Below are 15,960 nucleotides of genomic sequence, written 5' to 3'. Positions count from 1 at the left end.
AAAACAGTGGGGGAGGAAGATAGGCACGACGGATTACAATGGGGACAAAAGTCTGCGTTACCTATCCTTCACTGTTTGCAAAGAGAGAGCCTGTTGTTTTCTCCGTTTGCAGACGGTGAATCTCCAGAGGGATCAACAAAGCGTAATACTAGTATTATCCAAATCAAACAATCATTTCTCAATTTGTCGTGTTTACACGACCTTACCCGGACCGCATGGACGGTTTCCTGTCTTCTGAATCCAGCGCCCGATCGTCCTCTATTCTTCGCGATGTTCGTGGCACTCCTGATGGTTCCCAGTCAGGACCGTAGATCACTCGAGAGAGGTCTGTTCGGAACTAGTGAAGGTCGGATGATCGGCTGTCAGACGAGGGTCTATCGGACACGAGCTCTCCCGATCGTTGCAGTCGTTCACTCTGTCGTCGGGACCTCTCCCACTGGATCCACGTGTCGCTGATGGGCCCCACGCTTTGGGACGCCAATTGTGAGAAAAAGGGTAGGGCTATGACCTTCTTCAAGATTTGCCCGGCGCTAACCGCCTTTGTACCATTCAAATTACCAAGCAATGAGGCAGGCGCCGGAGACCAGAAGGCAGGAAACAGAAGTTTATTCCGACGGAGCAGAACACATCAGATCAGACAACAAGGTATCGTCTCGAGGTGCTCTAACAGCCTCTCTGAGGCCTGGCCTCTTATATCCTGGTTTATGACATGTCAGCATTCTTTATTGCATAAAGGACTCTTTAAACTTATGAAAAGACATCCCCATAATCCTTGTGTCAAACCCACCCCCAACATACATCCACAATAGAGGTCCTCACCCTGCTGATAACAGGAGGGGGTTATCACGCGGCTGAGTGTTCCGCCGATTCTTAGGATGTGTGCGCCTGATCGTATCCCATGGGGTGGGGAGGCCATGATCAATAGTGTGTCCTTTGAAGAGGAGTGACTCCATACAATAAGGGGCAGTAAATGATATCTCCCGGCTTAGGCGATGGCCTCGGACCTGTGTGGACAGTCGGACTCGGGGGAAGGGGTCATCAAAAAAGTGGTAGTCATGCCGCGTGGACAATTCAAGCGCGGAGGGATGGTTTATCAACAGAGGGGTATTCATGGAAGGAGAGGGGGTGTTGGTCAGGCGCGAGCGTGACTCCAAAGGACAGGGTCATGCAGGAGGAGAAGGGTTATGCTCATGTGAGGGAGGGAGGGGGAGCCAGGGTGCGCGAAGGATGCTTGCAGGGTCAGAGGAGCGCGCTGGCGATCGATCGTGGACAGGGACACCATGATACCTAAAATGGCTGTCGTGTACGTTGTACGTGGGTGACAAGCTGGCGCAGATGATGTTCAGCTCGTAAACTAAAATTCCACACCAGTAAGGTATTTCGTGTGTAGGATTCAGGTAACAAAGACTTGGTTAGTGCTTTATTGTGCTCTCAAAGTTATATATTACTTTTTTGGGTGTCTCTATTAAGCTAACATACACTTTTTAAAATTATTTCTGACCTTGATGTTCTATTTTTTAGGATTTGGATTTGTTCAGAGCATGAAGGATCCTACTGGCCCCAGAAAGGGAGATTGGTTTACTCTTTTGTATTGACTTTGTTATGAAACAGTTCCCTCATTGTAATTTCATGGAAATTCTTTTGCCATCCATAGGACAGTCTTCAGGGGTACAAGACCCAGAATAAGTTTCTAAACAAAGAGATACTGGAACTCTCTGCTCTACGTAAAAATGCAGAAAAAAGAGAACGAGAAATCCAAACTAAGGTCTGTATGCCATTTTCAAAGTGGTTGTCTGCTTCTGGTGAATGCCCTCATTACATTTTTTGAAGGCTTTCTTAAGACATTTTTGTATAAAATTGGTAATATGTATGAAATTCACGTATTTGTATTATCCATACAGGTCGTTTGAATTTTTGACCTCGCCATTCTGTCAATTCCCTCAGAGAGCACAGGAAGTGTCCCTGCTGCTAAACGTGCTGCCATAAACCTATTGACATTAGTTTATCTAGTCTGTAATCTTCGAAATATTAGTAAAGCAAGCACACTAACATGTTTGTTCTGTGAAGCATGGTAGTTCACATTTAGTTCTATAGTTGATGAACGAAAATTAGATAGAAAAATCACATAAAATAGTCTCCCTGGTCCTGAGATCAATTTGTCTTCGCCCATCAGACGTTGACATGGAGTCTTAAAATGTGTGCCTTAGCTGGCAGACTTCACATGTACAAGATGCACTGTTTTTTTTAATTTCTTGAGTGAACTGTACAACTGTATGAACTTAAACCCTTCTACAAAAAGGCAGAACTGTAACTTTCCTTTTGGCCCAAAGTGCATGCAAATAGCGGTCTAACAATACAGAAGAAGGACTTAAGCTGATTTTTCGATTCTGCGGTGCAGTCTCCGAATTAACTTTAGTGTCTGCCTCATAAACTTTGTTGAACAGAATTCCCACTCTAAAAAGACATCTGGTTTAAATAATCTGATACAGAGAGTGAAAGAACTCCCCACACCATCCCTGTTTTTGATGCGTTTACAGATGAATTTAAGTTTGACGCAAGCTGGCAAAACCAGCTGACGGGTAAACTGCACTCTGGTGGGCAGGATGATTGGATACTAGAGGTAATAACAATTCTATGTACTAAATCTCTTGGGGAACATAAATTGTGTAACTTTCTTCCTCATGAGCAAAAATAGAATGCTCTTTCTATTTAAATTGCCCCCTTCGATCAGAGCAGTTGTTTGTCCATGACAGATTAATACTCGATTGATACTTCTAACCATCTAGCCGTAGATTTCTCACCTTGTCAGTACCCACTGGTGGCAGACTGAATCCAAAGATTTCTTTTTCCAGCAATTCCCCCATGCTTTTATAGGTGGTATTGTGCAGCTCAGAGTCTGCTTAGTCCTGCCCTTCAAATGATGCTAAAGCCGCATATAACTACCACCCCACTGCGCGCTGACAACGGCTCCTTTCTTTCCGTGCCTTTGGGTGTGGATCCAGAACTAGCTTCTTCCTTTTTTTTTTTTTGTCTCTTAACATGATTCTTTCCAAACTTTTACAGTGTGGAAGGGATTATGTTTCCACCACAAACTACAGGATTTAAACCCTGCAGGGACTGTCACAGTCAGATGTCTGTGACCGATCCCCACCAGGTATGTCTCTCAAACCTGTATTCGTCGCCTGACTAATTTGTATGTGGACTGCGCCAGGATGAACCCGAAGGCTATGAGGGATTATGAGACCAAGCGGTACATCTCTAAAGATTGCTGAAGGTGCATTAGGGCCGATGGTACTTTAAGTTGGCTCTTCTCTAGAGGTCCTCTTCCCCTTTGAAATCAAAATCCCCCCAAAAATAGGATGTTGAAGCGTGATTCTCCTTCAGCTTGCTACTCTTGACCGGAGAAGTCTCATGGATGTCAGGGTTCTTCCTGATTTTTGTCATAGTCCCCTATCATGGAGAAGAGCCTCTGCTATTCCCCCCTCTGCCCCCCCAACTCGCCCTGATCTAGCCCAATTTCCTAGACCCATTTGTGATACCATAAGAGTTCAAGGCCACTCCCACTGGCGTGCCTCAAGGGCACAAGGATGCGAGGAGACCTCCTGTCGGATTACTGCTGATGTATTTTCTTTGACTCAATCTGTCCCCCTTGACCCAGTTATGTGTTTCTCCCTGACTCCAGGTCCGACACCCAGACCTACTTTAAACCGGCACTGGGATGCTCAGTTTCCCAGCACGTTGAGGCTTTCATGGACAATAAATGAAGGACCGATTGTCCTTCACAACTCAGAAGGGAGTCCACCGCGACCTCAACCGATGTCCCTTCCACTTCATCCTTGGCACAACTGATTCATCCCCATTCAGACTTGAATGGATTATGTGTTTACCTAGACAAGTTTCCTTCCTGTCTGATTCAGAACATTATTATTGAGATGAGTAGGATGACACATCCCAGTTTAACATAGAGGAAAATATATTTTTGAATCTTCTAAGATGCCAGTGGCTTGGATACCTCACCAGACTCTGGTTTTAACTCCCCCCCTGGTCTCCCCACAGAGGAATCTGCTTCATTTGCCGCCTTGATAAATAGAGCTGCAGCAGTTTTGAACTACGAGCTCCCATCTGTTGAGGTAAAGACCAGTGTCCTCATGGACGTCTTGCAGCTGGATCAGACTTCCTCTGAACCCATCCTCCCATCCAATGTATGCCCTTACAGACGCTGTAATAAGCACAAGGTCCAGGCCTGGACCTTACACGCCAGTTAACCAAGAAGTGGCCAGGCCTCACATTCCTCATACTGAAGACCCGTGCTTCCTCCTTCAACATCCTACGTCTCCAAGCCTAGTACTCAAGGAGTCTACAAGCATAGTCCACCCAAACTCATTCATTACTACACCTCCTTAGAGGGAATCAAACGCAAGGCTGCATTTGGTAGCCAGCATGGTCTTCTGTTCAGACATGAATTGCCTCCTGGGATGCTATTTGCATGTGAACTGGGATATACATGTTGTTCTATATGTTGTGTAATATGTTGTATCCAAGTTATACTGTAATCCTACATGTTGATTTCTGTGGAAGTTACACATTTTGTGTCCTAAGGAAGGTGTTGTGAATCAGTTTGAACCCTTGTGACTATTCTACGAATATTAAAGACTCAACTCTTGCCTTACATCTTCTAAATTATATTTTTAAAAAATCAGTAGCGCACAATTAGCTAAAAGAAAGAGTTCAAATACATACACGTTTTTGAGTTTTTATGTAATCTTCTGTCTTTTTTTTAAAACAATTGTGTGCTTAACATTGATGTAGAGTTTCTTGCTGTATTTTAATAAATAATATAGTTTTGTATGTTGTTGTATATTTTTGTCTTTGCACATGGTCTGCGTGAATTAATTAATTTAGTTAACAAATTCATCTGGGGGGTTGTAACTATCTGCTTAAACTCCAATACTCGTCACACGAGTTGCAGGTGCTGTCGTTCAGCAACCATATGCTGCCCTTTTTTTTGTGGAAAAACTGGTGCTTCAAATTAGGGCAGCATTCTCGCCCAAGGTTGTGATGTCTTTGCATGTCAGAATATCTATCCCTCTTCTGGCATTCTTTGTTCCCCCTTATCTCTCGAAAGAGGAAGAACAACCCCTTCACACCAAAAGACCCTTGAGCGTTTACATCAGTCATACCAAGGACCATCAGCTCTTTCTGGGGTTTGCAGACACAAAGAAGAGTAAGGCAGTGCCGAAAAAAACTATTTCAAGGTGGCTAGTCCTCAACATGAAAATCTATTCAATACTTCTAGCCTCAGATTCTTTACCTTCGAATACTCTCTAGGCATCAGACAGGATCCTGAAAATCTTGAGCAGTACCTCTGTGCATCAGTAGGTGGCGTCAATGTTATGTTATATCCATTTATAGCGTGTGCGGATACTCGTGAGTGTCCCGCGCGATGCCAAAGGGGTGCTGAAATATCAAGCAAAGAGATGGGTCTTAAGTTTCCTTTTGAACACAGCTGGGTCCTGGATAGCCCTTCAAGGCAAGGGGGAGGGTGTTCCAGGCAACACTAGTCTTCACCACAAAAGAACTGCCCCCTAGCCTCTGAAACATGAACCACAGAACCAGTGGCGGCTGGTGACATTTGATAGTGGTAGGGCGTAAAAGTTTGTGGCGAGTGAGAACAACGAAGAAGCCTGACTGTCACAAGGTGGGGATTTGGGGAGCACCCCCACCCAAGTAAATTTTGAAAAAAGATAGGGCAAATCGTGGATTTTCAAGCATATTTGTGAAAGTCAGAAGGTTAATATAGCAATTGCGAAAGTGTATCGTCTTGTAGCAGCATTTATATAGTGCTTCCTACCCTTGGAGGTGCCAAAGTACTTGGGCCATTCTCCCCTCTGTGCCGGGTGCTTGGTACACAGTAACCCCTCTCTGTGCCCAGTGCCTGGGAGAAGGAAGTTGCCCTCCTCACTGCCTAGCATCGGGTACACATTAGCATCTACCTCTGTCCTTGGTACGCAGCAGTTGTGTCCTCCTCTATGTCAGGTGCCTGATCATACACAGCAACTACCCCGTCTGTATCTGCCCCTAGTAAATTGCATTGCAATATCCCGTCTATTTCTGGTTAAGACCGGCAGTCCGCCCCCCCCCCCCCCACCCCCCCCCCCCTCAACCACCAGTTGATCAGACAGGCGGTAATTAAAGTAGTTAGCCCATCCGCCTCATCTTTCTCCGCTCTGTGTCGACAGAAAACAACATTACTGCCACTTTCCGTATACTTGTACAAGCTTATAACATGCTGACATCACAGCGCTTTAAAACGGACCACTTGGCAGAGCCAGGCACTGGTTCAGTTATCTGTACACACTCATTCCAAGGGCACAGTGCATAGAGATCATGGACACTGATTTTAAGGGCTCGTGACTAAGAACTGTGCACTGGCTGGAACAGCAAGGAGATGACAGCTGGGGGCACCAGTTAAAGGAGCACAAGGCAGTGAGTGAAGGGCACACTGTAGAAAGGTAGTGGATTAAGGACACAGTGCCACTGCAAATTCTGTGTGCCTCCAACACCCCCCCCCCCCCCCCCCCCCCCCCCCACACCTCACCGAGGACGGGGAAACTGAAAGTGAAAGGGCCAAACTAAATGCTCCACTGCTTGGGGATGACAGGAAACGTCCCACCCGAGGTTCACTGACATACCGGCCCTGCCGGCCTAGTTTTATGCCCTAGGCTGTGGCTGTTTCTAATTTAGCTTCCACGTAATTCTGACGTTTTTTCCTTCAGCACAAACTATTAAACAGATGGCTGTCAGGTATGTACATCTGTCAAAGAAGACACATGCTCGAGACAGAGGCGAGCGACAACAGTGAACTGCATTAAAACAAATTAAGGGAACTATTATAATGCAGTGCACAATGGGGGTGAACTTGTCCTGGAGGTTCGCCTTGATATCTGCTTTGTAATTATACCCCTCACCCGGCCACAAGTACCATATTGGCCTTTCTGCGAACTGTGCTTGCAAGAGAACAACGTGAGCGCAGGTGCCCTGCTCGTGCTCTGTAGAATCGCCTGCTTGTGCGCTGCACTATTGAAAACACCGAAATGTGGACCAACTCTCCTTTTGCCGCACTCTTTCACAAACAGGTGGATGGAAACAATCCACATATTTTTTCAAATCAGAGAGGGGGTGTTGGGTCACTGGTGAAGACTTCCATCCACATTCCAGCCACGTGCAAACACTGCTGCGCAAAAAATGCTATCAGCCTTGAGCCTTCCATAAAGGAAAGCTATTTCCAGCGAGCATTCCCGAAATCGAATGGAGGAAAATACGGTCAAGCAGTTCTGTGCAAACCGTGCAGTTCTCTTATTCTATATTCCATTGAGAGGAGAGAGCGTCAGAGATGAGATGAGCGAGACAAAGGACGGATAGAAAGAGAGAGGGGGGGGGGCTGCTTTGAGCATTTGTCCCAGGGTTGCAGTCGGTTTGCAATCCGGCCCTGCGCTGCTAGACTCTACCAGTGAAATGTCATACAGGGGCATGTGCAAAGGCACACACCATCAGATTAGTGGCCAGCACTTTCAAGAGAAGCGGCTGCATTAAGTAAATGACACTCACCGTTCGTCTCTCTCAGCAACGAGCACTCATGACGTGCCGGGAGCACAGAAGTTATGACCTCCCTCCAGTCTGTCCAGCCCCGACCTGAGCCAATCCTCCACTCTGCTCCCTTTCTGTTTGTCAGGAAGAATTTAAATACTTACTTACTTTCGTCGTGAACTGAAGTCTCGTCCAGTCTCTTCTTTACCGGAACACCGTCGCATGACTCACTCGAGCCACCAGCACCACCATCCTCGTGCGCGGTAACTAACTCAGCCAATCCTGGCGCAGCATAACATTGCCACTGCGCCAGGATTGGCAAAAGAGCAGGGCTAATATTGCCCGTAGAGAGACCCGGCTCCCCCGTGTCTCTGCCTGTGTGACGGCTAGGGGAGGAGGAGGGGGGAAGGGGCTACTGCGTGTGTGCGCATGCGTGGGCAAGTCATTTTCATGACTTGTCCTAAATGCGCACACTGCTGCTGCTATCAGAGTCACACACTGCCAGCCTGCCACTTACTGCCGCAGGCCCGCCCCCCACACCAGTTCCGCGATCACAATGATGACGTGACTCAAACCGGAGACCTCAAATCATTATCGGGCTGCGCTCATAATTTTACATTTTGAATGCGCAGTGTGTCAGTGACAGTGACGGTCGTCCATGGGTAGTGGGGCAACGCCCCAACGCCCCCAATGGACGAACCGCCACTGCACAGAACCCGGACAAAGCGAAGGGACATGGATCGAAGAGCTTGTGAAGGAACATAGAAAGAGAAACGCCTCTGAAGATGGGGCCACACCCGTTTAGAGCACAATGGGCCAGAACCAGAGATTTAAACTTGACCCTGTTCACCACGGGGAGCCAATGAAGAGAGCGCAGTTGGTGAGCCACGCTGTTCCTTGTCGAAATGCCCAATAGCAATCGACTCCACATCGGAGTAGTCCACCCCAGAAGTGATGTGTGTGGTGTCTATATTGGTGCTACCCCAGCGTGCTGACATCAGTTCTTTTCTTTCCGCACCATCCGTGCAGATTTGTAGAGGGCTTCCTCAGTCCGTTTATTTTGGCTAATTTTTCAACCTTTTACCAAAATACTTTTAAGCTTAGTTTCCAGTGTGCTGTAAGGATTCCCCCCTAAAAAACCTGTGTGGTTTAAACCCTGTAGATCCAGTCACATGCAGATATCTGTGACAGACCCCATCTGGTTTGCCTATGATGCCTGGAGCTGGCCCACGGCGCCAAGCAGTGGCCTGACTTTCGAGTGATAAATGCTAAGGCGGTCTGAGAGTGTGCCCTGAGGCTCCTGGTGGCCCTACTCTGAAGAACCTCGCACTGCTTCAGGACCCAATTGAGGGAAAGGTCCCAAACCTGCTCTCAGAGTGATTCCCATCTGTCATTGTCTCATTCCAAGTCATCTTCTGGTAAGTCCCACAAGAAATAAAAATTCGACTTCACAGCGTGGGTTCAAGTCTTCAGGTGAGGCATGGGAATGAAGCCACAAATCTAGGATCCACTCCCAAAGGTCAGCTGCTAAGCGTGAGTCTGGGTTCACTCTCCGCCACCTAGAATTTCTGGGAGCCAGAGAGGCTCACCCAGCTGAAAGAATTTTGAGGTCATGCACCTATTTGAGTTTGCTGAACCTTTTGTGGCCCCTTCAGACCCCACGTGTTCAGCAGGTTCCCCAACTAGATTCCTACTGACCAGCGACGGCTCCTCCGGTATGGCAGCAGCTCCTCTGCTATAGCAGAGAAGTGCTCCCCACCACCCTCAATGGCGGCAGCAGCAGCTGCGAAACATGAAAAAATTCAAATATAAACTGTTCATTATAGTTTTATTCTTCCTTTACCTTTTACTCTCGGGGCAGTGCCACGGGATGATAGGCACTGAGAGGGGAGTGGTGGGTACTGCCTTCAGTGCGCAGGATGGCTTGGCCAGCCATCATAGGCTGGCCAAAGCGTCATGCACACTGAAGCGGTCTCCAGCCCGAGCTGCATTCTCTGGATGGAGGCAGCAGGCACAGGCTCCCAGTCTACCTGGGATCACAAATCGAGGGTGCTCAGGCCAATCCTGATGCTGCTGCCATGCTGTGAGAGCAGCGTCTGGATTGGCAGCAGTGCAGACTGGGAGCCTGTGCCTGCCTGCAGTGGAGCCAGAAGAGCGGCGGTGCGGCAACAGGCTCCCCAGTACTTTTGTGGCCGCGGTCTTGTTTCCCACTAGCTTTGTGTGACCCAAGACTAAACATCTGCCCAGTCAGCCAACCTCAGCAGCTGCAGCCTCCAAACCCCTTTAATATGCCCTCTCACCATGACAGCAACCGGTCAGCCGCAGGATCAAGTAGCACCTTCCCCAATGGCAGTACATAACCTTGAACAAATGGGTGCTCCAAATTGTTCAGCTGGTTGAGTATCACACTGCTGACCTTCTTTGCTTCGCCCCACCCTTCCAAGGAGAAGGAGAGACTCCAACGCCTGGACCCAAAAAGACCATTGTCATTCTTTATCGATCACACTGAAGAACACTGGGTGGACGATCAACACTCGTTGGGTTCACCAAAAGAAAGAAAGAACGAAAGGAAAACCATGACGAAACAGACCATCTCCAGATGGATTGTGCTCTGCATTAAAATCTGCTACGCACTGCAAAAAAAGCAACCCCCTGAGGACACGTGGGCTCTCTGCGACCACTGCATTAGCTTTCGCAGTGCCTTTCCTGGATATCTGTCAAGCTGCTACATGGGCATCCATGCACATATTTACAAAACATTGGTGCCTCAGCAGTCAGGTCTGTTCTAACGGATACTTTGCCCCTTTCGGTCCTCCGGGACTTCTTGGTCTGACTCTGTTTGCATACCGCCTTCCAAGGAAGTATTGCTTGGATATCTATTCAAAAGTAAGGAATCTACAGCTAGAAGTCTCTATCACATGAAAAAGTTACTCACTTAAAAATGTTGGAATGATATTATCAATGGTGTCATCAAGATGTCATGAGTGATGCAATATGTGGGGTAATTAACAGTGCATGACGAAAGAACAAGTTATAGTTAATGAATTAGTAAATTTGTACGTTTTTTGTTAATGTAAAGTAATATTTTGTTGCCATATACAAAAACTCACCATCGCACATTGCCAAAGGCCTGTGGCCAGACACTGCATCAAAAACCCCCACAGTCAGCCAGCACCATGCTGCGAGGTTAGCCGCAGGTCCTAGCCTGCAGCCAAATCCCCGCAGGGGTAAAACTCGTTTACCATGAATTCTTTTCCCCGCAGGGAATTACAACACATACCAGTACTCCACAAGTAGGAACGACGACTTGCGGAGGGAGCAGAAGGTGTTGGATTCAAAATCCAACACCTTCCCTACTGTTGCACATACTGGAGATGGAATAGTAAATTATACTATTCCAACATCCAGCGCCGCCTGTACCCCTCCTCCGCAAGTCGCTGTTACGACTTGCGGGTTAATGGTATGCGTGGTCACAACACGGTTATTGTAACAACCGCATTGTGAGCCGCTGCGGGGAAAAAGAATGCGTTAAAAAGAGGTATATTCCCCCGCAGGCTGCCAACACCTGGGATTGGGCTCCCTGGGGTCACATTCCCTCCTTTTGCAAAACAAATACCTACCTTCGCCCCTCCACCTCTCCAACCCCCTCCCCCACCTCCCCCCTGGCCTCTGACTCGGGCGGGGGAGGGGATTTTAAATAGCAGTGGAAGTCTGCACTGCTGCTTTTTCTTCAATTTTAAATACATTTTGCTGCAAATTTACAAAATTAAAAGGGAAAACGTTTTTGGACCCAGGCGGGTCCCTCTGGAACTCCATCACCAGACCTAAGGGATCAGGGCATCTAAACCCTCTTATGTCTTCTTTTTTTTTTTTAATATTAGTTTTTTATTTTATTTCTTTTTTGTTTAAGACTCTGAACTGTGCCGCGAGTCTTAAGATGGCTGCCACCACTATCTGGTTGATATGGTGGCAGCCAATCTGATCTCCGCATGAGATCTCTTGGGTCTGCGAAGCCTTTGTGACTCCGTGATATAGAGAGCTTTGAGCAATAATTGCTCTAGAACTACTGAACGGATTTACACCACAGAACAAAAAACTGTCGTTCTGGATCAAGATCTAGCTTTCTGCTAAATTTAGTATAAATCCATTCATTGGTTTGGGCTGTTGCTGTGTGTATATTTCCTGTAAAAATTAATGGGGAAGACATGTTTTGGGGCTTCCCTTTTTCTCTGCCCCAGCTTTTTTGGAAAGTTTTGTGGCGATTTGTCAAACTGTGCCATATATAAGCATTTCATTTCCTGTGGCAACACCATCCTAACTAGAAGATCCTACATATAAAATCGTCCTCCTGCCACACTTTTGTTTCTGCACGAAGACGGTAGATGGTGCAAATTTTTATTGTTTTAGCCCAACAACGCGTTTCAGCCTGCATAGGGCCTTGGTATATATTATATGAAATATAATATATATCTATATGTATATCATTATTATTATTTCCATTTCACTGAACAAAAAAAAGGCATACAGGTATGTTATAGTTAGGTTGATGTTTTATCCACACAAAACCATAGAAATTCAGCAGTGATAGTTATAATCCTCTATTCATGGCAGAGTAAAGTTTGGGGCATGGGTCCTATGAAGGACCCCTTATGTCTTTTGACTCTTATTTTTATTTTTCCCTCCCACGAGCCAAGCCACAAACAAAATGGCGGCCTCAACTTTCCTTTCAGATTGCAGCCAGGCAGTCAGGGCTTTGGTTTTCCCTCCGGATCTGCAGTTTGGGGAAAAACCATTTTGCGATTTCTCCCCCCCCCTTATTCTTGGCCCCCGCATGACAAATCTCCCCAAACCGTTTGTCAGCCAACTAATTTTTTTAAATGCTTCTTTAATGGGAAAAGTTGGTCTTAATTAGAACTATCTGTAATGACCTCACATATTACATCACTCATGACCTGGTCAGTGAGATCGCTTACTGGAGGTAGCAGGAAGGGTAGTTGGCCTCTAAGGACGTCATTGGGGGCCAACTACCCCTCCTGTACCCTCCAGTAAGTCCCACACAGCTGGATTGCGGAGAGGTTCTTGGAGGCCATGCCCCCTTTCTACACAACTTTGAAAATGCGCCTCTGCCGCACTACTAGTTTGAGGATGAAGTCCCCTCGGCTCTGGTGGTTTCCTTTGGGGCTAACTACATCTCCTCTTACCTCCAGTAAGACCCACACAATGCGATTGCGGAGAGGTCTTCGGAGGCCACGATCCCCTTTCTCCACCACTCTGCAAATATGTCTACTTGCGCACTGCTGGTTAGGGTACGAGGTCCTCTTGAATACTGAGTGTTCTTGGGGGGCCCAGAAGCTCTCCTGTATTATCCAGTAACTACAACAGAGCAGGATTCCTGAGAGCTGGTCAGATGCCTGCCCCTTTCTCCACCACTCTCCAAACACGACTAATAGTTAAAAACCATAGAAATTTACTTGAAAAAACAAAGGGTACAGGGATGTTATAGTTAGGAAATAGAATTTTTTTAAAAACTTAGAAATTCACTGAAAAAAACAGAGAATATATATATATATATATATATATATATATATATATATATATATATATATATATATATATATATATTCAATCCAGGGATTGCTTCAAAGCAACAAAATGCGCACTCAGGAATCCAAAGTTAGCATAGAAAGTTTATTTTCAGGTCACACGCTACGCGTTTCGACACGAATGTGCCTTGATCACACGTGTGATCAAGGCACATTCGTGTCGAAACGTGTGTGACCTGAAAATAAACCTTCTATGCTAACTTTGGATTCCTGAGTGCGCATTTTGTTGCTTTGAAGCAATCCCTGGATTGAATGTTAATCGGCTTCTGTGGTCCGCCGATCTATATGCGCCACCTGGCCCGGGAGAAGAATCCCAGCAGGACCCTGTTCTTTGTTTTGAATATATATATATATATATATATATATATATATATATATATATATATATATATATATATATATATATATATATACTGAATTACTTAAATATTTTATTCTTTAGCCAATGTAATTAATGTACGGCTCCTGGAGATCTGATAAAGCAATTGTTTGATGGTTACTAAATAAGCACACCACAGCTTATTCAAGAGAGAAGACTTGTAAAGCAAAGAAAAGTCTCATATTTTATAGATTTTTAGTGAACAGCATTTTGGAATGGTAGATGGAAGAAAAAGGTTATCATAAAATATAAAGAAAGCACTTCTCTGCTAACCGGTAACAAATACTGAGTTAATGGATTTTGAGATTTCCTTCAATTCTAGCTTACTGTAATAACTCTGCATTGTCCATCATAGAATTATCCCTGTGGAGTTTCTTTTTGCATGTGTGTGATCACAGAACATACGGTTTATTTTCAAATAGAAAGTAATGCTAACAAGTAAATGTGCTTGTAGGAGGCAACAGTTACTCTGCTTCCTTTAAAGAAATTATCCAGTTTGAGAAAACCCATGACGGTTAACTGGGATCATGATGGAGGACTAGTCTTTAAATTAACTATTCTTTCTCTATCATGGGATTCTTTCTAATATTCATAATCGTAGAATGCAATATTAAGCCTAACTCAGACTTGGAACCAAGGGAATGGAAGGAATCCTTCTGCAAATAGATGGCACAGAGCTTGAAGTGTACTTGTACTTCTGGCGCATGTTACAGTGACTAGAATGGCAACTTTGCAAGCCAGTTTGAGGGGTGACATGGGTTCAGTTGCTTAGCTAGTAGCCGTTTAAGTTGCATTTGTGAGAGGGTGAAGTCCGAGCTTGCTGGCATGTCATACGTTGCTTGCTTCCTCATATGACATTGTTTCTAGAGCTGTATCCTGAACGATGAGTGTGCAGATGAGTGTTAAACCTGCTTTCCTATTTTAAAGCCACTTCACTAACCCAATTATTCATTGTCCTCACTGTGCTGCTCCCGAATCCTAAACATATAGTATATTTGATTGATTGTTAAAAGTTATGTTAGATATAAAGTGTCTCACATTGTGTTCTTTTAGTATTGCAGCCTTGAAGCAAAGTTATGTCAAATAGAAAGTAAGTATTTGGTCCTTCTGCAAGAAGTGAAATCTCCTGTGTGCTCCGAGAGGCAGAGCCCTTCTCATGATGTAATTTCCCAATTATTGGAAGATGCTTTAAAAGTGGAAACATCAGAGCAATCCTATTTTAAACCTCACACAGTCAGGTATAAAATGTGCAATTGCAAAGCATGTCAAGTGTATATTTCTTTTTCTATTTCTTGAAGTTGTAGATTCTGTGTATTTAAAATGAAAAATACCTCCTGAGGTAGATATTCATTCTATTTGCAAGTGGGGGGTTTGCCTTATGTTGTAAAGCCAGTGTACATCCCTTTTCTGCAGCTCAGAGCAGATAGTAATAACCTCAAATACAAATTAGTTAATTGCCAAATGTTATGGTGGAGTCAGGAAAGTTAAGTTATGAATTTCTATTATTTGAATGTATTTATTTTTATTCAAATGGTGATGTTATGCTATCCAGTAACATAGACGTTTCACTGTATACTGTAGAAACTGCAAGTGTGGATGAAGCTATGGATTATGGAACTCCAGCACAATTTACATGATATTTGCACATTAGAGTGTGAACTCAAAGGCACATTAGCTTGTGAAGTCAAAGTTCCTGTGAGCATGTGTATTTAGCTTCTCACTTGTACTCGCTATCAAGGTTAAATTAAAGAGACACCCGGGATACGTGAATGTGACAACATTTACAAACTCACCTCACCTGAAAGATATCTGGTTGATACTTTACTGCCTGTGATCATGAGCTGAGCACTCTGCTGTAATCTAATGTTGGGTTCAGATTATTATACTTGGTTTACAGATTTTCTACTTTCTTACTAACCTTTTTTTTTGTGCTGTTATGCCCAGTGCCTGGACTGGCCAAAGGAGTAATACATGCCTTGGGGCAACCAGTTAGCTTTATATTCATGCGTCATTATCCTCTCTAAAAGAAGGGCAGAGTTAGAGTGGAGTCAATCGAGTGTCAGCATTACTCTTGAAAGGCTAACCGGTCTACCAAATGGCCAGTTACATACCTAAAGGCAGTCAGGCAGAGTAAGGTCAACCACATGACATTTATCAGTGAGAGGCTGGCAGGGTTGGTTCAGGTTCAGTAACATGTCAAGTCAATCACAAAAAGATTAATAGTAAAATGTACAGTCTTTTAACAGGATCACCTCTGAAAAGGCTGCTGGTTTGGGGCAGAATCATTCCTATGTGAGTGTGCATCTGGAAGGTTAATAGAGTTGAGGACAGTCAGTAATGTCCAAAGCAACCGCAGGACATCTGTCTCTGCCCCAGCACTGTTCCTTACAT

General features: G+C 45.1%; 1 protein-coding gene across 1 annotated transcript in view; it reads left to right on the top strand.

Moving 5' to 3' along the window:
• Nucleotides 1-15,960, top strand: part of TBC1D2B (TBC1 domain family member 2B) — a 259,910-nt gene that overhangs the window by 148,875 nt on the left and 95,075 nt on the right. Inside the window, exons 7-8 of the mRNA XM_086959405.1 lie at nucleotides 1,655-1,765; nucleotides 14,623-14,807. Of these exons, the coding sequence (XP_086815531.1) occupies nucleotides 1,655-1,765; nucleotides 14,623-14,807 (296 nt within the window). The remainder of the gene's footprint in view (nucleotides 1-1,654; nucleotides 1,766-14,622; nucleotides 14,808-15,960) is intronic.

This window comes from Lissotriton vulgaris, chromosome 2_2, assembly GCF_964263255.1.
Source record: "Lissotriton vulgaris chromosome 2_2, aLisVul1.2, whole genome shotgun sequence".
Lineage (NCBI taxonomy): Eukaryota > Metazoa > Chordata > Amphibia > Caudata > Salamandridae > Lissotriton > Lissotriton vulgaris.
This window is presented reverse-complemented; position numbering and strand designations above follow the sequence as displayed.